General features: G+C 33.5%; 2 protein-coding genes across 3 annotated transcripts; one reads left to right on the top strand and one right to left on the bottom strand.

Annotated features, from left to right (window-relative positions):
* Positions 1-3,793: 3,793 nt before the first annotated feature.
* On the bottom strand, positions 3,794-25,409 carry LOC145333827 (uncharacterized). 2 transcript variants are annotated; one of them, XM_080179080.1, is made up of 7 exons: positions 25,361-25,409; positions 20,695-20,756; positions 20,150-20,256; positions 19,391-19,478; positions 18,965-19,025; positions 5,749-5,808; positions 3,794-4,780 (listed from the first exon to the last, which is right to left on the bottom strand). In XM_080179080.1, the coding sequence occupies exons 2-7, from the start codon at positions 20,750-20,752 to the stop codon at positions 4,735-4,737; spliced, it is 420 nt and encodes a 139-aa protein (XP_080035206.1). In that variant the 5' UTR covers positions 20,753-20,756; positions 25,361-25,409; the 3' UTR covers positions 3,794-4,734. The 2 variants fall into 2 exon arrangements, with proteins under 2 accessions (XP_080035206.1, XP_080035205.1); XM_080179079.1 differs by lacking the exon at positions 25,361-25,409 and adding an exon at positions 24,312-24,331.
* LOC145334391 (uncharacterized) lies at positions 11,112-14,483 on the top strand. The gene is made up of 2 exons (XM_080179845.1): positions 11,112-11,357; positions 11,668-14,483. The coding sequence occupies exon 2, from the start codon at positions 11,904-11,906 to the stop codon at positions 14,481-14,483; it is 2,580 nt and encodes an 859-aa protein (XP_080035971.1). The 5' UTR covers positions 11,112-11,357; positions 11,668-11,903.
* Positions 25,410-26,224: the final 815 nt, after the last annotated feature.

Below are 26,224 nucleotides of genomic sequence, written 5' to 3'. Positions count from 1 at the left end.
GATTTTTTCAAAAAGAGGTTGCGTGATTATTTTTAAAGGAAAAAGTTTTTTTTTTGTGTTTTTAAGTTAACCTAACAGTTATTAATTTATTATATACATTTTTCGTGGGTAAATTAGAATTTCTTCGACAGAGGTAATAAATAGATATGTATATTTCAATTCTACAATTTCTGACAACGTCGGAGTACACACACACACACACCCAGCTGCAACCGCAGCACCTTTGTTGACAGCTAGCCCCTACCTGGAACCCAAGAAGGGTACTGCCGTAAGAGCAGACTTCTAAGAGTCGACCCGTTTCCGGCTAAGGTGAACCTTTAAAGTGGACACAGCAACCTGTTCAACGCAGCATCAAGCTTAACCTACAATTATCTATATATTATATGCAAATATTATAAAAATAAATCATTTTAAATATTGCAAACACTTTGTACCAGCATCAGCAAAGTGCATTTAACCCTTACAGCTCGGGCCCCAATTCCCACCTTAATAGATCGGGGGGGGGAGGGGGGGGGGGGGAAGAGCCCCCCCCCCTCTATCTCGGCTCCTGTTACAGATAAAGACGTAAAATTTTTTCAGGTGGTTCATGTGTATTTTTAGAGAAAATTACTTTTTCTAGTCATTGCGGCCAGGCCGCTCCTTAGCCGCTTATTAGCGGCCAGCCGCTAAATTTTAAAACAGCTGTAGAGCGGCCAATTTTGCAGCTAGGATGACCAAATTTTAGGACGAACTTTTATTTTTCACAACAAAAAAATTACTTTTTCTGATCATCGCCGAAAAACGGCAAATAACGGAAACCGCCATTTTCGGCGGTTACGGCGGTAAAACGGCGGTTGGCGGCGCCAATTAATATTTTTATCTGTTTGATGTTGTTTAAGGATTTACCAAAAAAATTTATAGGTCTTTAGCTGTAATAGAAGCCACGATATTCATGATATATGTCTGTAGTAAAAGCCGGACAAAAATCGGTCATAAAGTCGGTCAGGGAGCGGTCAAACGGTTATAACACAACTTTTCTCAGAAGGTCATTGATATCTAAGTATTCACCAAAAATATTTTAGGTTTCTCCTTATACACAAAAGTCATAATGTAGAAATTAAGATTTATTTAGAATTTTTTTCTAATTTTGGTGCTACCCAACCGACTTTGACCGGACACCACGACCGACACAGACCAGATATCCTAATAAAATCTACTCTTGCCGACGTATAATTACTAAACTTAAAAAGTCATGAAGTCACAGCACTCCATCTTACCTACAAAAAAAATGAGATTGAAAAAACTAGAGGGGGGGGCTCTTGGAGCCCCCCCCCCCCCGACCTGTAAGGGTTAACGTGATGCTAATGGTCATTTAGGCCTGTAATGCTGCAGTGCAATAGAACGAGGCGAGCAGTTATTGCAGAGGAAATAAATTACAATTACAAATCTTAAACTTAAAAAGGTTTATTAGTTGATATGTATTACTTGGATGTTACACCGGATTTTCATGTGCTCTAATAAAGTGATATTCAGAGCTGGCTTAAAAAACCATACTCCCCTCCCTCATCAAACACTTTCTCCTAACCCTTCTCCTCCAATAAATGAGGTCCATATTAGCAATATAAACTGACGACACAATTTTCCTCTATCAATATATCCACGTCTTCTATATCCATTGCATTGGTTTATTACCTCCATTAACCTCTTCCCTACGTCCTCTTAGAGGCCCTTGACCCAAATATAACCAACAACAGTAAATTGTAGAATAGCTTTGATTTTTAAAAAAACATACAGTATGACCCTCGAAAAAGTATTTTTAAGCATCTGCAGCCCTTATTTCTCAATGAATTATTAAAAAATGCATATGTCCTTGTTCTCCATAGTATTCCACGTAAGTAGATATAAAAATATTTTTTTTACCTCCATTAACACCGGAGATTTTTAGTGCTAAAGTTTTGAAAAAGTGACTGAGGAAAAAGTAACTTTTTACATGAAACGACTTTTTTAGCAAAATTAACCCATTAGTGCCGAACCGGGTTTTAAAACCCGGTGCCAGAAAATGGAAAAAAACCGGTTTCCGGCTTCATAATTGCATCATTCTCAGTATGAATCCCCCCTCTACTACCCTGGCTTTCATTTCCCCCTGGAGCAGGCAGTTTAGCTTACTTCCGTTTGCTGGTATAGATCAACAAAGGTTGAAAATCATGACAATTCAAAATACCCCATCTAACTTTTTTGTTTTTATAGTAAAGTCGCTGATTTTTTTCGTGAAATCTAATGTTTATTGACAAGTACATCTATATGTGAATTCGTTTTATTCAAATTATTATTTTTTATATGATTTTTTTATCGTTTTTTTACGCCCTATTATGACCCGGTTCGGCTTGGCCATACATACCCGAAAATTTTAAAACCCGGCTCGGTTTCGGTTTTTATTACCCGGTTTTAACTTTTCAACCAATAAAAATAACAATTAACGTCATTAGTAAGGGTTTGAGCCACCATAATAACCCTAGTAATCTCTATAGGTGTCACCCAATAGTTTTATGATCGTTTTCTGATATGTAACACCCAAATTTTATATGTTCTTTTTTTGTAGTGTGTGTCTTTTAAAACTTCGAGCAACGGGTTTTTTTACCCGAAAACGGCGGCACCTATAGCCGAAACACTAAATTTGAAATAAATCGCTTCGTATTATACTTGTAGCTCTTTAGATTACATGAGGTTGTGTAGTTTTCAGTTACGGATCGTATCAAAGTTCTAAAAAGTGTTCATCTCACTTTTGGCGTTCAAAAATTACATTTTTCGATTTTTGGTCAAAATAACCGGGTTTATACAGGTCAACCGGGTTTTAAAACTGGGGGAAAGCACCAAAAACGGGTGTTAATGCCTGGTTGGTATTTATGGCCAAGCCGAACCGGGTTTTTTTGCAACTTTCCTGTGCACGCCACTAGAGCAAAACAAAAAAATACGAATTCCGTTTTGCCCATTATAAAGCTTCCCTGAAACTTACAGCTCGATCGGCCCATAAAAGTGGCGCTCGGCACTAATGGGTTAAGCTAGAAATCCTTTTATTTTTGTTACTAGCAGAAACTTTATACAAAAATGAAATAAAAAATTTAGTTTTTGAGTAAAAAGCATTTTTTACACATATTTTTTGAGTCTTTTTAGTTTAATGATATTTTGGAAAACTTACTTATTAGGCAAAATTGTTTAAGATTAAAAAACCAAATAAATCTCTATGAATATAGCAGGAAAATTGTTTTTGTTTCACAATCCTAACTTTAATAACAAAAAAGTTATAAAGAAAATAAAAATAAAACATAATGATTTTTTAGTCTAAAAAGCTTAATTTACCCCCTATTAAATAATTGAGATGTCAGAAAAGTAGGCGGAGCAACTGTCATAATTAATCCTTTTCTATAAATAAGGGTTAATAAATAACCTAAAATTTGCAAATAATCAATTCATTCAGTAGTATTTTTTGCCATTAAAAATTTATATTTTTTGGTGGAATAAAAAAGAAATATTTAGTTAACTTGTTTTTCTTTGTGTCTCATTATTCAGTTGCCAGAAAAACATAATATAACCATCCAAAAAATAAGAGAAACAAAGAAAATTCTTTTTCTCAGTCACTTTTTCAAAACTTTAGCTCTAAAAATCTCCGGTGTTAATGGAGGTAAAAAAAATATTTTTATATCTACTTACGTGGAATACTATGGAGAACAAGGACATATGTATTTTTTAATAATTCATTGAGAAATAAGGGCTGCAGATGCTTAAAAATACTTTTTCGAGGGTCATACTGTATAAATTATCATTGCTACATATATTTCATAAACTTTATTTTGACAATTTTCAATTTTTATGAAAACTAAAAATTAAGAAATAACATTGCATATTATAATAATTATTATTATAATTTTTGATAAAAAAAATTCTGCTTTATTTACATTGTGTATTTTATTTCATTTTAAAATTAATACACAAATTATTTTCCTTTTTCATATTTAATTTTTTCAATAATTTTTCAGTCTAAAGCTTTACTAAAGTCAAGCTCACAATAATTTTAAAATATAAAATTCAGGTTGCTCCACGTAAATTGTCATATCTTCAAAAAATCTTTTTAAAATGCATGAATTTTTTTTATGATGTATGATGCAGAATTTTTTGCATCTCCAGCCTCTAAGAAACCTATGTTTTTTTTTTAAATGTGACAATTTATGTTTCGCACTCTTATAAATAAATTACATTATTTTTGTTGATTTTTAATGAAATCAAGACATTTTTTATAACATTAAAATTTGATATTTTAAATTTTAGTTTTGTGTTTATTTATCTTTTTTGGGTTATATTCCAAATCTCTTGATTACATTAAAAAACAATGTTGTTTTGTTTACATTATTAAATCCATTATTTTGTCTCTTAAATCCTATACATTCAATAAATGTTGCATTATAAATAAAGAAAAATACACTTTACCTCCTCATAAAATGTAATTTTCTCTTTAACTTTTTTTTACAAAATATAAAAAAATTTCATTTTAGACGAATCATTTGTATTTTAGGGGGTTTAATTTATGAAAAACAATTAGTTATTTAGGCCATAGTTTCAATATGTATTTTTCAGCCGTTTTTGATGGCGCATTTTTCTTTTTGTTTTTCAAAATACCCACTTGAAAACAAATATCAGCCATAAACGCAATTAAAATTACTGAAAGACAATTTTGAACAAAACAGACTGGGCAGAAACAATTTATCTTTTGAGGATTCTCAGACGTCCATCTCTGTCTTGACGAGGTCTAAAATATTAATTGTTAATTATTGGTTGGAGCATATTTTTATTCTTAGCATTTTTTGGGGGGGTTGCGTGAAGCTAATCTAAAATTTTGCGCCCTCTGAAACCTAGTTTGAGTAAGGAGTTTAGATTCTATGAGTGTAAGGTAAGTAATTGATGATGTCCTCAGGGGCTTGATGTCGCTTTGGGTTCTAAAAATAGCAGTTAGGTACCATATTTAATGTCTTTAGTTTGACACGGTGTAGTCCAGATTTGAACCCGACAGCTAGCCGACACGTTACCAATCAGTATAATGCTGCGAGTTAAAGTTAAGCCAAGCTACTTATTGTTATGTGGTATTCGGCGACCCTGAGCCATGTTATGTGGCAACCCTGACCTTGGTTCGGAGAAGGGCCGAGGGCCCTCCCCCGAGTACCGGGGAAGGGGTCAGCCTGACCCCTCCCTATGCTTTAAAATTAATGATAGATTTTGACAGCCGTATTATGGCTAAGCTGCATTGTTTGGTTCCCCCACCCCTTCCAGGGATGGGGGATCATTGTTGCCCATTTTGATTAATGTATATATAGTTATATTGATTTTGCTTTAGTATTATTTATTCCAATCTGTGTATTTATTATTTGTTGTATTATAAATTAGTAACCTTTGGACCCTGAATAAAGTAACATCTGAATAGACTTTGTTTGTTATTTAGTGATAGCTAGAGAAGCCCAGCTTCTCTATAATTATACGTGTCCACGTCTGTTCGCACTGCCGTAGTCATTTGAACTTTGGTAACGGCCATTTAACCGAGGCGGTTACCACAGTTACTCTTTGGGAGGGAGAGTGGGTAGAGAGGAAGGTTCAAACCTCACATTTTGTCATAGCAAACAAAATCTATGAAAATTTTATGCCAAATTTGTCGATATAAACCATTTAAATTGTACCTGTGGAAAAGGTTACCAGTTTTGATTTACATCAGAACTAATGTTTTACCTGAAAATGTTGGTTTCCAGAGGTTTCTTGAGGAATGGCCAGGTTGATATGAACTTGGGGCTAAACAAAATTATCCATATTAATTTTATTAACCCTTACAGATCGGGCCCCAATTCCCACCTTAATAGATCGGGGGGGGGGGGCTCAAAGAGCCCCCCCCCTCTATCTCAGCTCCTGGTACAGATAAAGACGTAAATTTTTTTTCTGATGGTTCATGTGTATTTTTAGAGAAAATTACTTTTTCTAGTCATAGCAGTCAGACCGCTCCTTAGCCGCTTTTTAGCGGCCAGCCGCTAAATTTTAAAACAGCTGTAGAGCGGCCAATTTTGCAGCTAGGATGACCAAATTTTAGGACGAACTTTTATTTTTCATAACAAAAAAATTACTTTTTCTGATCATCGCCGAAAAACGGCAAATAACGGAAACCGCCATTTTCGGCAGTTACGGCGATAAAACGGCGATTGGCGGCGCAAATTAATATTTTTATCTGTTTATTATTGCTCAAGGATTTACCAAAAAAAATTATAGGTCTCTAGCTGTAATAGAAGCCACGAAATTCATGATATTTGTCTGTAGTAAAAGCCGGACAAAAATCGGTCATAAAGTCGGTCAGGAAGCGGTCAAACGGTCATAACACCACTTTTCTCAGATGGTCATTGATATCTAAGTATTCACCAAAAAAATTTTAGGTTTCTACCTTATACACAAAAGTCATAATGTAGAAATTAAGATTTATTTAGAATTTTTTCTAATTTTTTTTGCTACCCAACCGACTTTGACCGGACACCACGACCGACACAGACCAGATATCCTAATAAAATCAACTCTTGCCGATGTATAATTACTAAACTTAAAAAGTCATGAAGTTACAGCTCTCCATCTTACCTACAAAAAAAATGAGATTGAAAAAACTAGAGGGGGGGGGGCTCTTTGAGCCCTCCCCCCGATCCGTAAGGGTTAAGGAAACTTTTTCTTCACAAAGAGAGGTGATAATAGACTGCATAATAATATATACTGATACCCAAAGTTTTTATTTATTGGCTTTGGATACATATATTAAATCTTGGATGTTTTTAACTAGAAGTGTCAAATTTTTAAAAATAATAATTATTATATACAGAAGTATCATTTTGTTTATAATTACTAGCTATGTAAATCAATTAGTATATTATGATGACTACACACCCAAATGCAGAGGCGAATTATACTATCCACACCTCTCCGCAAGAATCTGCAAAGTGTGGCGATAAAATTAAGGTCTATATTTTATGTTTTCATTTACAGTTAAATCCTTCTTTCCCCTTCTTCAGAGATATTTAAGTTTTTTAAAAAAATTAAAATCCTTATCATTAAAATAACAACAACGACTTTTAATTTTCAGGGTTAATATATTGCCTATCAAATTTAAAATATTTTATATTGAAATACGATTATTGACAATTAATTAGATGAACTTTTGAAATGAAATAAATTATACACTTATTTTTAATATCCCTGAAAATTTTACCTTACTGAATTTGAAATTTATATCTGTCTGCTAAAATGTTCATAACATTTACATAAATAACTCCCAGTGGTAAAAAAAAATAATATTAATTTGTTGTAATTTATAACAGATTTTTAATGTAATAACGTACGTATTTGATTTTAAACGATATAATCATATGTAAGCATTGGACTTTTTTATTACAGCCATAGCAGTGCCGCATTTTTTTTTGCGGTAACCAAGACGAAATTTAAATTATCTCCCGCAAACATGTATTCAATTTGCAAATGAAACAAGGATGACAACATCCATAAAAGCGAAGCATTGAAATGGTAGGACAAACGGACATTAACATTTGTATAGTGTCAGAACTGAATGATCAGAATATAAATGTATAAGAGTCAAACCAAAATTGAAAGTAAATTTGTTGAAAAACTGCTAGATACAGGATAATGTTTATGGACATACTTACATTTTTAGGACTTGATTATAGAGTTGCTTCGCTTATAACATTATACTTTGTTGTCCCAGGAATTAATATACCAAAAATCAGATCAATCGGATGATTAGATCACATTAAAATTTGTTGTTAAAAAAGTAAAAAAGTCAACATGTTTAAAATGGACGTACGGACATTCTGGTAATGATTATAGAGTTGCTACGCTTCCTAAATCGTACCTAACTACTAAAGGAATCACCATGCAAAGTTTGAAATCGATAGGACAATTCTAACATGCCTAAATTAACGAAAAAAGCTATCCGTTACGGACGGACGGACTGACCCTAATGATAGAAAAGCCTCGCTTTTAAAAATAGGGCCCAGATGCAGTAGTCAGAAAGGATAGTTTGAATTACCTAGGGTGAATGTTAAAATTTTTATAAATGGGAGGGGGGGAAGTTCTAACACTTCTACGTAAACAGTGATTATAGGCTTTGTCTTTGGAGTGAGAGTATAAATTATTTCACAAAAAAGTTTCCTTTTGGGATGTAGTTTCCTTATTTTAAAAAATTAGGATTTGCCTCCAGGTCCAGGTACTGCAGGCCTCCAGGTGGATTCTGGACAGGTAAAAAGAATCAAGTCAGAACAAAACTTATTTAACAAAAGTTGGTACTTTATGGGCAGTATGAACTAATTTGCAGAAAATTTTGAAATCAGGCTCCAGGTTCAGGACTGCAGGCCTCTAGGTGGATCCTGGACAGGTAAAAACTGAAAATTTTTACTTTTAAAGTCAGAATAAAACTTATTTAACAGAAGTTGCTACTTTATCGGCAGTATGAACTAATTTGAAGAAAATTTTTAAATCAGGCTCCATGTTCAGATACTGCAGGCCTCTAGGTGGACCCTAGACAGTTACAAACTGAAAAATTCCACTATTTAACCCTTAACGGTCGGGGGGGGGGCGTTGAACGCCCCCCCATCCGGTTTTTTCTATCTCATTTTCTGTGTGTGAAAGATAAAGAGCCCAAACTGCTTGACTTTTCAAGTATGGGTATGACACATAACTGAGAGTTGGAATTTTTTGAATATCTCCATTCTGGCGGGCACAGGATGCCAGCAAACCTGGCAGGGTCATCCAGGTAAAGAGCAAAAATATTTTTTTGACTAAAACAAAGCATTTTATCATACCAAAATACTAAAAAAATCCTCTAGTAGTACATCCTTATATGAAATACAGGTGTTCAAGTCACTTTCAGGTTCCAGGTATGATCCTGCAGGTCCTGATCCTCCAGGTCTCCAGAAATCTTTAAAAGGCTCCTGTGGCCGCAATTTTTGACTTAGAGCCTTCAAATTTTAAACTCAAGCTTTTCTTACATGTCTACATAACGTATTAAAATTTCATGAAGATCCGCCGCCGTTTTCCCGCCGACCGCCGACTGCGGCGGCTGGCAGCTGGCAAGTACAGCTGCGGCCGCTGAAATTTATATTTTGAAATTTCTAATGTAAAATTTACATAAAAATAAACATTTTCTGAGAAAAATTTTTCTTCTAGCTTCAAAAATAAGAAAATTACAGCCGTTTGAAATTTTTAAATAAAAAAAGACCTAAAAACAAAGGTTGTTAAATAAAAGGGTGAAGGAAGCGAAAATTGACTTAGACTTATAAAAGGTCGGAAATTCATTATCAAACAGGGGACTTGCACAAAAAAATTTAGCCCTCTAGCTCTAATAGGAACTGAGATAATTAGGGGGGGCGTTGAACGCCCCCCCCCCGACCGATTAAGGTGCGGCAAGGGGCCCGACTGTAAAGGGTTAAGTTAGAAAAAATATTTTTTAACAAAAGTTGCTACTTTATGGATGGTATGAACTAACTTGAAGAAAATCTTGAAATCAGGCCCAATGTTCAGTTACTGCAGGCCTCCAGGTGGATCCTGGACAGTAAAAAACTGAAAATTTTTACTATTTACGTTAGAACAAACCTTATTTTAAAATCTGCTACTTTTTAGCTAGTATTACCTGATAAGCTTAAGATCTCGGTAACCACTGAACCGATCGGATTCTTCTCTTCTGGGTATAAACCTATTAGTCATGTTGTGGTTTTAGGCTATTTTCTTGGGGCGTGGGACACCCCAACCCCCCCCCAAAAAAATAAAAAAAATACCCCCTATTTTCTTTTTTTTTTGAAGATGCAGTTTCAGATTTTGAAGATGCCGAGCCAGGGCCTCAATTTTTTTTTGATGATGCTAATGATGATGAAGATCCACCCCATGTACTACATTTTTAAAAAAAAATACTTCTTGGGGCAAAGCCCCTAGAGGCTAGGGGCAAAGCTGCTAGTAACTTAAATAGTAGAAATTTTAGTTTTTAACTGTCCAGGATCCACCTGGAGGCCTGCAGTACCTGAAAATTGAGCCTGATTTCAAAATTTTCTTAAAATTAGTTCATACCATCGATAAAGTAGCAACTTTTGTTCAATAAGTTTTGTTCTCACTTCAAAAGTAAAACTTTTCAGTTTTTAACTGTCCAGGATCCACCTGGAGCCCTGCAGTACTTAAATCAGTTCATACTATCCATAAAGTAAGTTAAATAAGTTTTTTTCTAACTTGAATTTTTTTTACCTGTCTAAAATCCACCTGGAGGCTAGCAGTATCTAAACCTGGAGGCCAAATAAATTATTTTTTTTTTAAATAGGAAAACTACATCCCAAAAGGAAACTTTTTTGTAAAATGATCTATCCTATCCCTCTAAAGACAAAGCCTATAATTACTGTTTACGCAAAAGTGTCAGAATTCCCCCCCCCCCCCTCTTAACACTAATTGAAAGGCCATAATTTATTGAATTAAAATGTGATTATCTTATTATATAAAGTAGTAAGCTTTTTTGTCTGTAGCGAAGGATCTTGCTAATCGCTGACCCGATATGGTTCTCCTTGACACTGAAGCTTCCTATAGGTCCTGAGTTGGTTTTAGGCTATTCTATTTGATAGATAAAGTCTGGGTATGGTGTTAGGCTATTTTTCTGCCTTTATTGATCCTTTAGAATAGAGCTTCTAGATGCTAAGGGCGCAACCGCTTGTATATATCAAAGAGCGAAGCTTTTTTATCATTATTAAAGCGAGTTTTTCTATAATTAGGGTTGGTCAGTCTGTTCGTCCGGAATGGATAGCTCATTTCGTTAATTATGGCATGTTAAAGTTGTCCTATCAATTTGAAACTTCATATGGTGATTCCTTTTGTAGTAAGGTACAATTTAGAAAGCGTAGCAACACTATATTCAATACCAGAATTTTCGTATGTCCATTTTAAACATGTCGTTTTTTTTCTTTTTTAACAACAAATTTGTATGTGATGTTATTATGATGATTCCTAGGACAACAAAGTACAATTTCATAAGTAAAGCATCTGTTTCGGTATGTTTTTCTTGTATTCCCTGGCAAGTTCGAACCCATTAATCCCTGTTTCCTTACACCAAATTTCCTAGAGAATGAGTGTGTTACGCGGCATTCCTAACTATCTCCGCGCGGCGCGTGGCTTGTAAACAGACAAAAGAAACGCGCACTTTTCCTTTGATTAGTCCCACGTGAAGAGCTACGTGATTGAAAATAATGTATTGCTTGAATATACATGCGCTCTGATGTGTGGAATATCTCAAATAAGCCTTCTGCTTAGTTTGACATCATAATGTGGTAAGAATTTATCTTTAATTCTTAATAATAAGTGTAGTATGGTATATTTTTACGAAGAAATTTAAAACATTAATTTTTCAACAAATAGACCATTTAACTGCTAACTTTTGACATACGAATATTTTCCTTAGTTTTATTGATCATTTGAATCTAAAATTATCAATTTCTGATGCTATTTAATATGTTTCGTGCCAATTTAAAGTTTTTTAGAAATTTTATATTTTTAATTAAATTGAAATCACGCAACCTCGATCTACAAAAATAATAAACCATTAATATTATGTAATTAATTTTTATATTTTTGTTTTAGATTCACTGTTTTCATGGTAATAAATACACATTTGTAAACTTCACATGTTGGTCATTCGGAGGGCTTGAGATTAAGATATCGAGAACGGCTAGGATTGCGTTCCGATACAATGAAAACAAGACAGAACAGATGCAGCTAAGAACATTCTGTGAAGTTTTGTGAATGTGTTGGTTGTGATACCTTACCACACATTATTATTATAGTCATAATCAGTACAGTTAACTTTAGTGACAATTATGGGTCCTAAAAAGAATAAAGGTGAACAATTGAGTAAGCGGCTGCGTCCAGCCGTTGATGCCCTAACCAGTGAGCTAAATAGAGTGATGAAGTTGGTCAGTGATACTTCAGAACTTAATGTTAGACATCTCACTAAGGAATCAATCCTTGTCCATGACAAGTTCGAGACATTTGACAGCATCATGGTCGGTTTTAGCAAGCTTGGTTTGAGAATCCAAGAGCTTGATGAGTTTAGTGACATTTATTCTGATATAGTTACTGTACAAAAAGACTATAGTTCTTTGAAAGATGCTCTTGATGCTATAGAAGAGCTTAGTGACATTCAAAGTGTTGTTGATGTTGTTGGTGATAATTTGCCTAACCATCAGGCTGAACTTTATGATCGATGTTTGAAGATTGTGAAAGTTATTAAAGGGCCATACTTTCCCTTGCCTGATGCAATTATAAACACTTTGTCTGCTTTGATGAAACGTCTGGCTGAGGTTAAGCTTGAACCTGTGAAGCCACCCACGACGACGGCGGGTGCCTCGACAGCATCGCCATTTGTGTCACCGTTTGGCACACCACAGTTCGTCGCCGGTTCTATGTTCACGCCAGGATATATGAATCGTGTCGACGAACGTCTTCTTCCATCTTTCGACGGCCTGGAAGCTTCCTATGTAAGTTTTAAAGACACTTTTAAAAAGCTTACTGTAGGACAAGACCCGTCGTATTTACAGTTATTGTTAAGCAGTGAAAAGGTCTGTAAAAATAAAGAGCTGAGACTCCAGTTAATTCAGATTCAATCGCATGAATCTCAGTGGGCCTACCTTGACGCACGTTTTAAGTCCAAAACACATCAGATGCTCTGCCTTTTCAACCAATGGGAGAAGAAGTCTAAACCGTCGGACTCCAACCAGATTGTGACTGTGTTAGCAGAGTTTGGCGGAGCAGTTAGCCAGCTGGAGCAGCTGACTAAAGATGATGAAGATGATGAAGTTACCACTAGCCAGTGGTTGACTGTGATACTTCTTGAGATGTTATCCAAGAAGTTGCCACGTGATTTTCAAGATAAGCTCAATTTATCATTGGGCTCGATGGATGTCCCAAACGTCCCAAAGCTGTTAAAGATTATTGAAGAACAGCGTGGCGCCATTTTAATGAGGTGTTCGACTGATATGGACACCCCCTCTAAGAAGAAAGGTAACCCTGCGACAGCCGCTACCGCCGTAGGTAAACCTGGTAAATCTAAGATGAAGCAGTCATGTTTTGTAAATGGCTGTAATGATATGCACTTACTTTACAAGTGCCCAAAATTTCATGACCTGTCAGTGTCAGACAGGAAGAGTATTGTGGAGAGTGCTGGATGCTGTTGGATTTGTTTGCAAAAAGGGCATAAATCTGTGGATTGCCCGAAGGCAGATGTAATAGGCGGCTGCAAAGTGGACAATTGTGGTCAGGCCCATAACAACCTTTTGCATGAGAGTGTTGATATGGCTGCCGCCGTCTATGAAGTACATACTTCCCCTAAGGCGAACCTAATGTTAATGTTACAACAGTTAGACGTCGTTGACATTAATCGCCAGAAGGTCCCAGTGAACGCCATGTGGGACACTGGTTTAACTACTTCAATGGTAACCCAGTCACTTGTTAATAAACTTCAGTTACCTTTTACTGGACGTTCAGCAAGAATTTCTCTAGCTGACGGTGAAGTTAAATGTTTCCCGACGGTCAAGTTATGTTTAATTGATCGACACAAGAATTATCACATATTGGAACCTGTGGTAGTGCCTCTCATTGGTCCTGAAGAGGCGATCTGCTCCATAAATCCTGTGGAGGCAGCTGTTTTGTTTGATATGAAACCTGAAGATTTTACTTTGGTTAATGGGCAGGTTGATTTGCTCGTAGGGCACCTGCACCCATCGATGTTTCCCTACTCTGAACGTTCAGTAGGAGAAACCATGCTTTACTCCAGCCTGTTTGGATCTGGATATTTTGCTGTTAGTGCTAATGGTTTAGCAAAGAGTAGGTATGTTGTCTGCTCAGATGTTCAGCCGCAGCCGACTGTTGGTGCTACTTGTGATGCTATTATTGAACCTGTTGGTTCTGCTTGTAACGCGGCTGATGAACCTTTTGGTTCTGCTAGTGCCGCAGCCGTTGACAACATGGCTACGGCGGGTGTTGCCGTGGCTAATATTGATAATGATGTTAGTTGTGCTGCAGTTATTCCTGATGATATTGGTAACGATACTGTAGTCGTTGATAACTTTGTTACGGCGGGTGTTAAGCCGCTGAATGATTCGGTTCCAGCCGGACAAGAGCCGACGGGAGTTTCGGTTCCGGCTGGACAAGAGCCGATCAGAGTTTTGGTTCCAGCTGGACAAGAGCCGACGGGAGTTTCGGTTCCAGCTGGGCAAGAGCCGATAAGAAATTCGGTCTCGACCGGACAAGAGCCGACGGGAGTTTCGGTTCCGGCCGGACAAAAACCAGTAGATGATTCTAAGTTTTATGACAGCCACACTTTTATTACGTGCCCTGGTGGTGTTATGAATCAAGAATCGACTTGGTTGCTGCCAAGCTGGCCGCCCGACGCAGGGTAAGAGGCCTGCAAATGGCGGTTGAAAATATGGCGGGTGTTGCCGCCAGAAAGTAATTGAAATTTTTCAAACCACACATATCTAATCCACAACATGAACTATTTATGTGACAATGATCTTTAAAGAAAAAATATTGCAAGTTTTATGTTGAGCTTGTGAAAGGAACCTCAATCGGTTCTGTAAAGAATAAGTATTCATTATTCAACTAATTTTATTGTTCATACCTAAGCACAAAAATTCTACAAAACTGTTTAGACTTTTAAAGCAGATTTTAAAAAGATTTTGTTTCTTTAAGTATGATTTTGAAAAGCAAAAGTTCGTGTATATTAAATACCAAATGATTTTGCAGATTTTAAATTGAGAAAAATAGATTTTTTTTTACAAATTATTTTTCTAGTTTTTTTTTGGTTCACGTTTACTTAAAAAATGTTATTTCTCAGATTCTCATATGAAATAATGCATTAAAGTAAAGAACACAACATGTAATATTATTATGATAATGTTTAAAATATTCCTCATTAGTATTTTAAAAGATTATCGCAAAAAATCAAGATATTTGTTTAAATTTGTAAGCAAATCAAAGATTTTCTTTCATTCCGGAGGCAGAGATTTTAACAATTCATGTACAAAAGTTTTCTTTCACTCCGGGAGCTGGAATTCCTATTAATCCACGTGTAAAGATTTTTTTCTTCATTCCGAGAGCAGAGATTCGTAGTAATATACGTAACTAGCGATTTCGGACAATTTTAAACCTTGAGAAAATACTTTAGCAATTATTTTCCTAGGTATATATATTTTTCGTTCATGTTTAAGCATTTATAATAATGAACACGATGTATGGTATTATTAAAATATTGATTATTATTTTATCTGAATGTCACAGAATTAATTTAAGATAAACTATGCATATTTTAAATTAACTCTACCTTCATTTTTATCGCATTTATTAAAATTGAAGTAGTATTTTTTAAAAGAAATGGGTAACATTTCTTAAGATTTATAATAACGCAAATTTTGATACATTTTCGTTTAAATTTTCAAATCGATGCAAGATTTTTTTCATTTGAAATGCAAACTTAAGTTTTTTACACGTTTACGCAAGTTCTTTCAATGATTTAAGTCTTTCCGGGACCAGGGATTTTTTCGCGGAAAATTTCCTAGGTACCTACGCAGATATAAACATTTTTATCCTTGTTGGATTGAAATTTGATATGATAAGAAATTAACAAAATGAGATTTTTACATCATTTAAATATTTCTTTATGATTTATTATAATCACATAAATAATTTAATATAACATGCATATTAAAATTATTACTATTTACCTTTGAACTGATGTACCTAAAGAGAAATTGCAGATTCAGCATTTAAAGTTCTTTTCTTATATTGAGCTTTTGTTTTATTTTGGTAATTTAATTTGCATATTTCAATTGCAATTTTATTTTACGCAATTTTGATTCACGAAGATTTAAAATTATGAAATTTTAATTTTCCGATGTTTGATGATTTTTATGGTCATATATATTTAGATTTAAGTATCTATTTTATTAAAACATGTTAGATTTAAGGATCTTACCTATCTTATCTTAAAAATGTTTAGATGTAAGCCCGAGTATTTTTCCGCTGGAAACAATGCTAATTATTGAGAAGTTTTTTATGAAATTCTACTTTTCTTTTCTAGCAAAAAGATTTAGTAGAAAAAATGTCATTATTTAATCTTTCTTTCTTTTGATTTAAAAGTTTGAGTTGATTATTTAATTATTGATGCGATTTTTAATATAAAAATCATTTGCCTATTATTATGTAGGTACCTAATCAAAGTTTGGGTACTATTGATTATTAATTCATGTATTCGCAATTACATGGTCTGTAATTCTAATTTTAATTGAGATTATGAGGCCATGATATAATGAGATGTGTGAGTGGTAAATGTGCATTTCATGAATGTTGAATGCTTTTCCCATTCCTTATTCCTATCCTTATGTGGTAGTGGAGTCGGTTTGAGTTAATGTGGTATTCGCGAGTTACCATAATTAATTTTAGGCCTGATGGCCACGACATTTTAAACTCTTGTGGTTTATGTGTTGTGAGATTGTGATTTTGTGGACACTGTCTGCACGCATATTGCAAAGATGAGGTATTGTGTTCGATTCCCAGTGAATAGACGGGTGTGTTTCGGTATGTTTTTCTTGTATTCCCTGGCAAGTTCGAACCCATTAATCCCTGTTTCCTTACACCAAATTTCCTAGAGAATGAGTGTGTTACGCGGCATTCCTAACTATCTCCGCGCGGCGCGTGGCTTGTAAACAGACAAAAGAAACGCGCACTTTTCCTTTGATTAGTCCCACGTGAAGAGCTACGTGATTGAAAATAATGTATTGCTTGAATATACATGCGCTCTGATGTGTGGAATATCTCAAATAAGCCTTCTGCTTAGTTTGACATCATAATGTGGTAAGAATTTATCTTTAATTCTTAATAATAAGTGTAGTATGGTATATTTTTACGAAGAAATTTAAAACATTAATTTTTCAACAAATAGACCATTTAACTGCTAACTTTTGACATACGAATATTTTCCTTAATTTTATTGATCATTTGAATCTAAAATTATCAATTTCTGATGCTATTTAATATGTTTCGTGCCAATTTAAAGTTTTTTAGAAATTTTATATTTTTAATTAAATTGAAATCACGCAACCTCGATCTACAAAAATAATAAACCATTAATATTATGTAATTAATTTTTATATTTTTGTTTTAGATTCACTGTTTTCATGGTAATAAATACACATTTGTAAACTTCACATGTTGGTCATTCGGAGGGCTTGAGATTAAGATATCGAGAACGGCTAGGATTGCGTTCCGATACAGCATCTCTATATTCACCTCCTAAAAAGGTATGTATGTCCTTAAACATCATCCTGTATTTCAGCAGTTTTTAACAAATTTACTTTTAATTTTTTCGACTTTTATATATTGATTAATGAGTTCTGACAATCTACAGGTGTTAAACTTCGTTTTTCAACCGTTTCAGAGCTTCGCTTTTATGGATGTTGTCATTCTTGTTTTTTAATGTCTATTTTTGAGGCGTCCAAATAATTACTGTTTGGAGGGAACAGGGGACATAACTCCATCTATCGCACAATTAAAATGAGAGTGCGATCTAAATTTATGATCATAGTATGTTACTGCAATTTTCAAACTTAATCTTATCAATATAAATATAGTTTTTAATTGAAATTAAAAGGGTTCAGAAGCTGCGGGTAAGCCTCAGTGAAATCGTCATATTATAACTTTAAAATTAAGCTGGATATCTAAACAGGTTTCTTTACAGCCATTTTCCTGGTTAAAATCTTTATTTTGCACACCTGCGGAATTTGAGGCTTGTGTGCGGCTGTCGATCCCTTGAAATTACTATTCTTAGCCCAACATAAGAAAACGATATATTCTATGATAACAGCTGATTAGATAAACAATACTTCCTTTTAATGAAAAAATATGTATTTTTTGCTAAAATCATGTTTTAAATTTTTTTAAAAAGTTATACAGCTTAAAAAATAAAAATAAATAATTTTTATTTTACACCTTTTTTTATTTTGCTGCCTTAATAAGGAAATATTTAATATATTTGAATCGGCTTAATGCAATTTTTTATCTTTTTTTTATGATTATTCAATACATATGAAAAAGTAACATTTAAAAATCTCGCCACAAGAAGATTTAACAAACAAAACATTGATTTTGAGTACGATTTGATTTTTAAGTTTTAGAAAAACTATAGAAATATTCAAAGTTAAGTGTTTGTTTGCATTTTGAAAAAATAATTTTGCCCTGTTCTATTTGATTAGAACTTTTCAAACAAACTTCATTTTATAAAAAATTAATATTTTCTAATGTTTTTTAAAACATATTACTTTAGATTGGTTAAAAGTTTATTTTTCTATGTGATTTAGGGGTTGCAATTTTTTTGCAAATTACGTTTTTTGGCTTTTCATTCAAATAAGTTGCACAATTCTGGTTTTTACTGTATAAATTTATTAAATGACTTCAGAAAAACATATTAAAATCCTTACATTTACTTTTTTTTCTAACAATCTGTTTTTTAGGAGACTTTTTATATCGCTGACAAAAATGGCATTATTCTGCAAAAAAATATTTTTTTTGCAAATATAAAGATATGAAAGTATTTAATAAATGGTTAACTTTAATTTTTGTTTTAGCAAAATGCATTATTGTTTCTTATTAGATGAAAATAAGGTATCGCGAATATTTGTTGCAATTTGAATGCGATTTTATTGCAAAAAGGAGGACAAAGGATTTTAGTTTTAGCAGATTATGATTCTGGACCCAAAATTACATAGGACTGAAGTTTTCCTTTGTTGATTGCTGAAAGTTAAAGTTTCTTGCTCTAGAATTGCTATGTGTACAGCTATTCATAAAGACGACATCTTTGAAAAAAGCAAAACAACTTTTTTAATACCTGTGTAGATAGGAAAAGGTGTCCGCTAAATATATAGAATCATCTTGCTGATCTAGATTATCTAAATAAAAATAATAGATTAGCTGCGTGTATTGTGATCCACTTTTGGTTGAAGGGAAGTTACAGTTTTTAGTAATGGAGCTACTATGAGAAACGTGAATTTCTCAACTACTATTCAAGATCGACATTTGAATTTTTGTGAAAATTCTCTATACAGATGATCATTCACGATATAATTTACTTGGTCCGTTGGCCTGTTGATCATGTGACGTATACATTATATATGCATTTTACTTTTTTTTCATTTTAAAAATCTGCTCAATGGCTCTCATATGTCTGTTTGTCAATCATGGATTTTTGTGCTTCGCTAATTATGTATGTTGTCATTCTTTTCTTTTCATATTATAAAGACTTGTATAATTTTACCTTCTATTGAAGATTTCTTAGCTTTAGCAGGGTGAGATTTCTTTGTTATTCTGCTGAGACGGGATGCTGGGTATCTTTTCACTCCCTGCTGTAAAGGGTTAAATTAATAATTGTATAAAATTGAATGCTCTTGGTGTAAGGGTTAAATAAATAATTAAATATTATATGCACTGCATTGCAAAGGGCTAAATTGAAAAAAAAATAATTACATTATATGATCTTGGTCGCAATTTGTATACTAAAAAATACAATATAGTCATTATAAAGATATATTTTCGCTCTCTGTATATAGTAAAGGGTTAAGGTAAAGTAAAAATCACCTAACCTACGTTCTTATTATATATAGTATAGTATGTTTCTATAAACATGTGACAGTTGACCGCGAATACGAAATGGAATCTTCTTTCATTTCCCTATTAGTTGAAAATGCCTAAACTAACGAAAGATTTAAAATTTACGATTTCGTGACCAGTTTTACAATATATATATAATCACGCAACCTTTTTTCTAACAAATTGTATTTCTAGTACTAAATAACCAGCGCCTATGCTGAAAGGTCATTGGAAAAGATGCGCGACATTAATATCAAAGGTGAGGGGATTGTCTTGGACCAAAACAGGCCTAACTGTACACAGTTTGGACAAAGGTCGTGCAATATTTATCCGTGTTTGTTGGACCTGATGTTTAAGTGCAACCTCACATGTATGCAAGGTAAATGACACTATACCTATCTATAACTCTATAACTATTAATATCTACCTTCATGCCAAGAATTCTGCTGATGTGTTGGATGCTCCTGTTGGCATCCTCTGCCGGGACAAGGTAATACTGGTCATGCCCGTACCCAACCTCCCGATATTCTTCATCTAATAACAAGTTCATTCATTTCAGATAGTAGAACATCATTAGTTTTCCAAAGTAAGATACTTTTCATTGGGCAAATAACAAATATGCTGTTTCATTTGATGTTTTTTTTATTTTGAGACAAAAAATATCTGCAAAATTTTCATTTGAAGCCCAATGTAATTTTATGAGTAAAATGAGGGGTGTCTTGCTAGCCACCGAACCGATATTGTTATCCTTTGCAGTGAAACTTATCATAGGTCTAGGGAAGGTTTGTAACCATTTTGGGTCAGAGTTACTACACCCCTGCAGGAGAAATCACCCCTAGAATAAAAATAACGCACCCAAATGATTTAAAAAAAACTAAATTATAAGTGAAGGGTTGACTTATCCCCCCTTTTCTTCCCTGCCCAAGGAAACCTAGAGGCGTAGCCACTCTAGAATAAATATGATCAACTTACCAGAGGTAAAAACTGTAGAAAGAATTGTAACAATTGTCAGAACAAACAGATATTTCATTGACCTAGATAAAAGTTTTTTTTTGTGATAATTTTTTTAGACATTTTAGGTGGAGGTGTGAGTTATTAGATGCCAAGGCCTTTACCCTTGCATCTAAATATAATGAAAATAAAATGTATCAACAATACTATCATACAAAACTATCAAAATAATAATAATGCCAATAAAGTATCATAGGGTCGATAATTTGTCATTCCTGTTCACTTTTATTTAATGCTGCGTAGTCGAAAATTCCACCCCACTGACACATATTAATTTTTAGAGGAAAGACTGGAAAGTCCTCTGAATCAAGAAATAAAAAAATGCATTGTTAAAAAAAAATCATAGATATCCTGTTACTTTATGTCATAAGACTTTATTCCATTATTTTCAGAATAAAAATAAGTAAATTTAGATTTTACATAAATTATTTTCCTATTGAGGTACTATCTAATTTTAAGAATTAGATTTAATTTCAAATTTGAAAGGAAAATAGTTGATTATTAAATTTAATACTTATTCCAATAGACACCCAACAATTGCATGAGTGAAGGAAACTGTAAACTGTATTGGTACACAAATTTTCATTAAAACTTTCTCTAATACGTTGGTTCAAAAACTTTGAGTTCAATCTTTTTAAATAATAATTTCAATAAAAATCAAGTTATTTGGGTTATAATTGTCTTATTCCTAAAGATAGCCATTTTTTTGTGGATTTCTTACACGTGCAAGGCTTTAAGTTGTGCCTGAAAGGGGCAGAGGCATTCCACCTACTCAAATGTAATTCATGCCGCGCCTGACATAGCACAAGTATAATTTGTCTCTAGTTTTATGCGTTGTTGTCTACTCATTGACAACAAGCGATTTTTTTACTAAATTTTAGGTGATTTTAGAAAAAGTCAGGGATCTTAAGGGATAAGACAAAGAAAGACTACTTGATGTACTACAACCACATCCTTAAAAAAATCCCCCATCTGTAGATCAAAATCATTGTGAATAACAGTGATAATTGCACCAACCAATCAAGATTTGCTGAAAGAGATAAGGTGTTCGTTTTCTCAACCTTTATGCTGTTTATAATTACGATCCTATACATTCTTTTCATTAATTTAGGATTGGCTCTTAAGTTAAATCCCGTATATGCTCTAAGTTGTTGTTATCAAAACCTAGGAATCTATAGAACAAAATTAATGTACAATTACATGTAATGATAATACACAATATTGTCCCTGCTCCAGATTACAATTAGATGTTGAAAAATTTTGACAATCAACTTAATGAATCAACCAATAAAAGTTAGGAATAGGTTTCACAGTTGTTAAGCTAGCGAATAAGAACATGTTATTACTAAACTTTTGGGACTAGAGTAATAAGCAGTCTAATGTTCCCTTCTTCCCTCCCTTATCAATGTATAAATCAGTTGTAAAATCATCTAAAGGCTTTAAGCCATAGGTAATAATTTTGTGCTGTTATTATATCAACAAATGAGCATGTTGAATATTATTATGGTAACATATTAAAGTGAGTTGTCCAAGTATATGAAAATTAAAGTTAAATATTAATTCCTGTTTTGTTAAGCCCAAAGTGACCAGGTGAGGCCAGGATAATAGCTTCAAACAACCCCAGGACTCTATAAAGCTTCAGACAAATAAACTTTACTTTTTTTATACACTAGCGGCTTCGCCCCTAGCCTCTAGGGGCTTTGCCCCAAGAGGTAATTAAAGAAAAAAAGTAATTACCTCTGGAGATGCCCCCACAAATTTTAAATAGTTAAAAAAAATTGAGGGGGGATTTTTTTCATTTTTGGAGGGGTTGGGGGTGTTTAACCTTCCAAGAAAATAGCCTAAAACCACCACAAGACCAGTAGGTATATTCCCTGAAGAGTAGAATCCGATCGGCCAGTGGTTACCGAGATCTTAAGGGACTGACAGACGGACAGACAGACAGACAGACAGACGGACAAACAGACAGACAGACGGACAGACATCATTCTACTTTGTATTATAGATATTATAGGATTACATGAAATATGGTTTTTGAGCCAAGAAAGAAAAAAAATCCTAAAGAAGTTGTATCAACTTTTTTGCTTTTTATTTAAGATAGCTAGCCGGTTCTTTCAGTAAGTAGTAGATGTAAAATTTTTCATAGAATTCAGATATGCAATCGGTTTTTTTTGTAGACCTCTTATTTTTTAAGTAATTTAAGTTTTTAAAAAAAATAATTAAGTCGGTTTTAAGGTACTAAAACGCAACAAAATAAAAGAAGAAAATAGCCAGTATGAACAAAAATAGTAAGATCTTTAATTTGACACCTTACTTTTAAAATTCTGTTGAGTAATTGTTGAAAAAATCTATTTTTTTAACCTCGGTTTAATCAAAACATTAAACCTAAATATTTTCTCATACAGACATAAAAAATATGGGTTCATATATACCATTAGAATGAGAAAAATAATATGAATTCATTCTAAGCAAAATTGAAAAAGTTAAAAAAAATTGTAATAAAAAATAGAAAAAATAAAAAGTTTATTTTAAGAATTGTAACTACTAAACTAGCCAATCACAAATCGCAAAAATTGACGAATTGGGAAGCTTAACCTATAAAATTAACCTATAGAATTGCCAGAAAAAAAGGAGAACGTTCATACAATATATACAATAGATACTACAATAAATATAGTGATATTAAAGAACATGTAAAGAATGAAAAATTATGAACAAATATGCATCAGTCTGTTTATAAACTTCAAAACAATGCAGTTAAAAATACATTATTGTTTCTTGTGTTTAAAAAATATCTGCTACATTGCATTGTCTTTTGTTTAGGTTTTGTTCAGGTTTAGTTCAAGCTAACCCTTTAAAGCCGAAAATTATGATTCTTAAAATAAACTTATTTTTTTATTATAGTTTTATAAAACTTTTTCAATTTTGCTTAGAATAGATTCGTAATATTTTTCTGATTCTAAAGGTATATATGAACCCATGTTTTTTATGTCTGTTTGAGAAAATATTTAGGTCTAAAGTTTTTATTAAACCGAGGTTAAAAAAATAGATTTTTTAAATAATTACTCAACAGAATTTTAAAAGTAAGGTGTCAAATTAAAGATCTTACTATTTTTGTTCATACTGGCCATTTTCTTCTTTTATTTTGTTGCGTTTTAGTACCTTAAAACCGACTTAATTATTTTTTTTTAAAACTTAAATTACTTAAAAAATAAGAGGTCTAAATAGATTTTTTAAATAATTACTCAACAGAATTTTAAAAGTAAGGTGTCAAATTAAAGATCTTACTATTTTTGTTCATACTGGCCATTTTCTTCTTTTATTTTGTTGCGTTTTAGTACCTTAAAACCGACTTAATTATTTTTTTTTAAAACTTAAATTACTTAAAAAATAAGAGGTCTACAAAAAAAACCGATTGCATATCTGAATTCTATGAAAAATTTTACATCTACTACTTACTGAAAGAACCGGCTAGCTATCTTAAATAAAAAGCAAAAAAGTTGATACACCTTCTTTCAACTGAATTAAAATTGGTATTATTAATTTTGGATCATGTATAGAAAACAAAGTTGTCTTACCTTAACTAGGTGTTTAACTAATAGCTCATTTTTGGGAGGGGGGGGGGGGGTAATAATAATAATAATAATAATAAGAACTTTTATTCAATAACTCTTTCAACCCTGTTATGAGATAATCACATAGACATTTTAATTATTACATTATGACATGGCGATTAAATAAATCAATATATTCATATTTATCTAATAATTATACAGTTTTAATTATTACGGGTGAACATTGCAGATTAATTTGGATAAACTAGGTGATTTCTCTTTGGCGGCCCAGGTGAGGCAGAGCCGCTGCTGGCTGGACTGTGGTTGGTGTTGGTACCACTTTAGCCTGCCGGTACCGCCAATTGGCGGATTAAATAAGTTATCCGCTGCGTGGTTCCACTGCTTTAAATCTGCTGCAAGCTCGCCTTCTCCGCTGCTTCTGCTACGCCTCCGCATCCCTGACTCTCCATAACAACCTTTACAACAATGTTAATACGTGGCCGATCAACGAATTGATCGGCTAGCGGTTAGTCGGGCAGAGGATAATCAAGGCTTTAGTGGGCGTCTCAGCTATAATTGTGATCAATGGACATATTGTGTGACTACAAGATAAGAATAAAGAAGAATGAAGTAAAGGAAAAGAACAAAGGAAAATGAGATAATCGGTTTTAAGTTAAAGTTAAGATTTTTTATTTAAATTTTAAGATTCAAGTGAATAATTTAGCATTAGTTTATATACTAAGGGTTTTTATTTTTATTTCATAGAGGGATTTTTTATTTTTAATTTTTATTTCATAGAGGGATTTTTTATTTGGATGGGATAAAAATTGAAAAACTTAAAATTTTGGGGGGGTAATCACCCTTTAACCCCCCCCCCCTTGGACGTCTATGAAACAACCCCAGGACTTTATAAAGCTTTAGGCAAATAAACTTCACTTTTTTATACATATTATAGGATTATACGACATATGGTTTTCGAGCCAAGAAAGATAGAAAACATACAAAAATGTCAACTGAATTAAAATTGGTATTATTAATTTTGGATCATGTATAGAAAAACAAAGTTATCTTACCTTAACTAGGTGTTTAACTTGTTGATCCCTTGGATGGAATGACTAGACCTTCACCCTATCCTCATATTTATATCAAATATTATGGAATATTTAACCTCTTCAGGGATAGGGATACGCAAACAAAAGAATTTTATGAACAGCTCAGCTACATTTTAACTAGAACCAGTTTGTCTTATAAGGTTACTTACAAAAGTAATATTTCTTAGCTTTTATGTGTGATGGTCGTTTTTAGTAGACCATTTTACTTCTTTTTGTTTTTCCTACAAAATTATCGTTGTTTTTTTGTAATATAGTTTTGAATACACTTAATATTTCATTATTTTTATCAATGTTCGGCGTTATCCTCTTTTTTTCAATTTTGTACACCCCCCCCCCCCCCCCCCCCGACTACCGACGAACAACTATTTTAGGTTAGGTTAGGTTTTAGGCTAGGGAGCCGAGCGCTGCGGCTAGGCAGGCAAGGGGGCCGAGCGCTGCGGCTAGGCAGGCAAGGGGGCCGAGCGCTGCGGCTAGGCAGGCAAGGGGGCCGAGCGCTGCGGCTAGGCAGGCTAGGGAGCCGAGCGCTGCGGCCAGAGTTCATAGTTCCCGGTGGGGGGGGGGGGGGGGGGGGTACTCAAATTTTCAATATTGAAAAAAAAATTTCTAAGAGGATAATACCCAATGTTCCTATCCTTTCTACCATTTTTAGCAGTCAAATAACATAGAAAATTAAAAAAAGAAGGGTCTACTATTATCTGATAAGCTTTGCATTGGTTCTTTTGTATGTTTAAACTATTTTACTGGGTTAACCCATTAAAAAAGTTTAACTATTTCAATTAAAGACTTTTTTTGATAGATTTATCAGTTATACCAAGTAGAACTATG

Source organism: Acartia tonsa, chromosome 12 (genome assembly GCF_053477335.1).
Source record: "Acartia tonsa isolate MP-2025a chromosome 12, ASM5347733v1, whole genome shotgun sequence".
Lineage (NCBI taxonomy): Eukaryota > Metazoa > Arthropoda > Copepoda > Calanoida > Acartiidae > Acartia > Acartia tonsa.
The sequence above is the reverse complement of the archived record's forward strand: the minus strand, read 5'-3'. Positions and strand labels throughout refer to the sequence as shown.

What these genes read in the sequence shown, in the direction of transcription:
- LOC145334391 (XM_080179845.1), top strand. Translation starts at nt 11,904, where the DNA reads ATGGGTCCTAAAAAGAATAAAGGTGAACAATTGAGTAAGCGGCTGCGT.
- LOC145333827 (XM_080179080.1), bottom strand. Translation starts at nt 20,752, where the DNA reads ATGAAATATCTGTTTGTTCTGACAATTGTTACAATTCTTTCTACAGTT. An exon ending in TTCTACAGTTTTTACCTCTG is followed by an intron (nt 20,257 to 20,694) that starts GTAAGTTGATCA and finishes ACTTGTTATTAG; the next exon opens with ATGAAGAATATCGGGAGGTT. An exon ending in GCAGAATTCTTGGCATGAAG is followed by an intron (nt 19,479 to 20,149) that starts GTAGATATTAAT and finishes AACCCTTTACAG; the next exon opens with CAGGGAGTGAAAAGATACCC.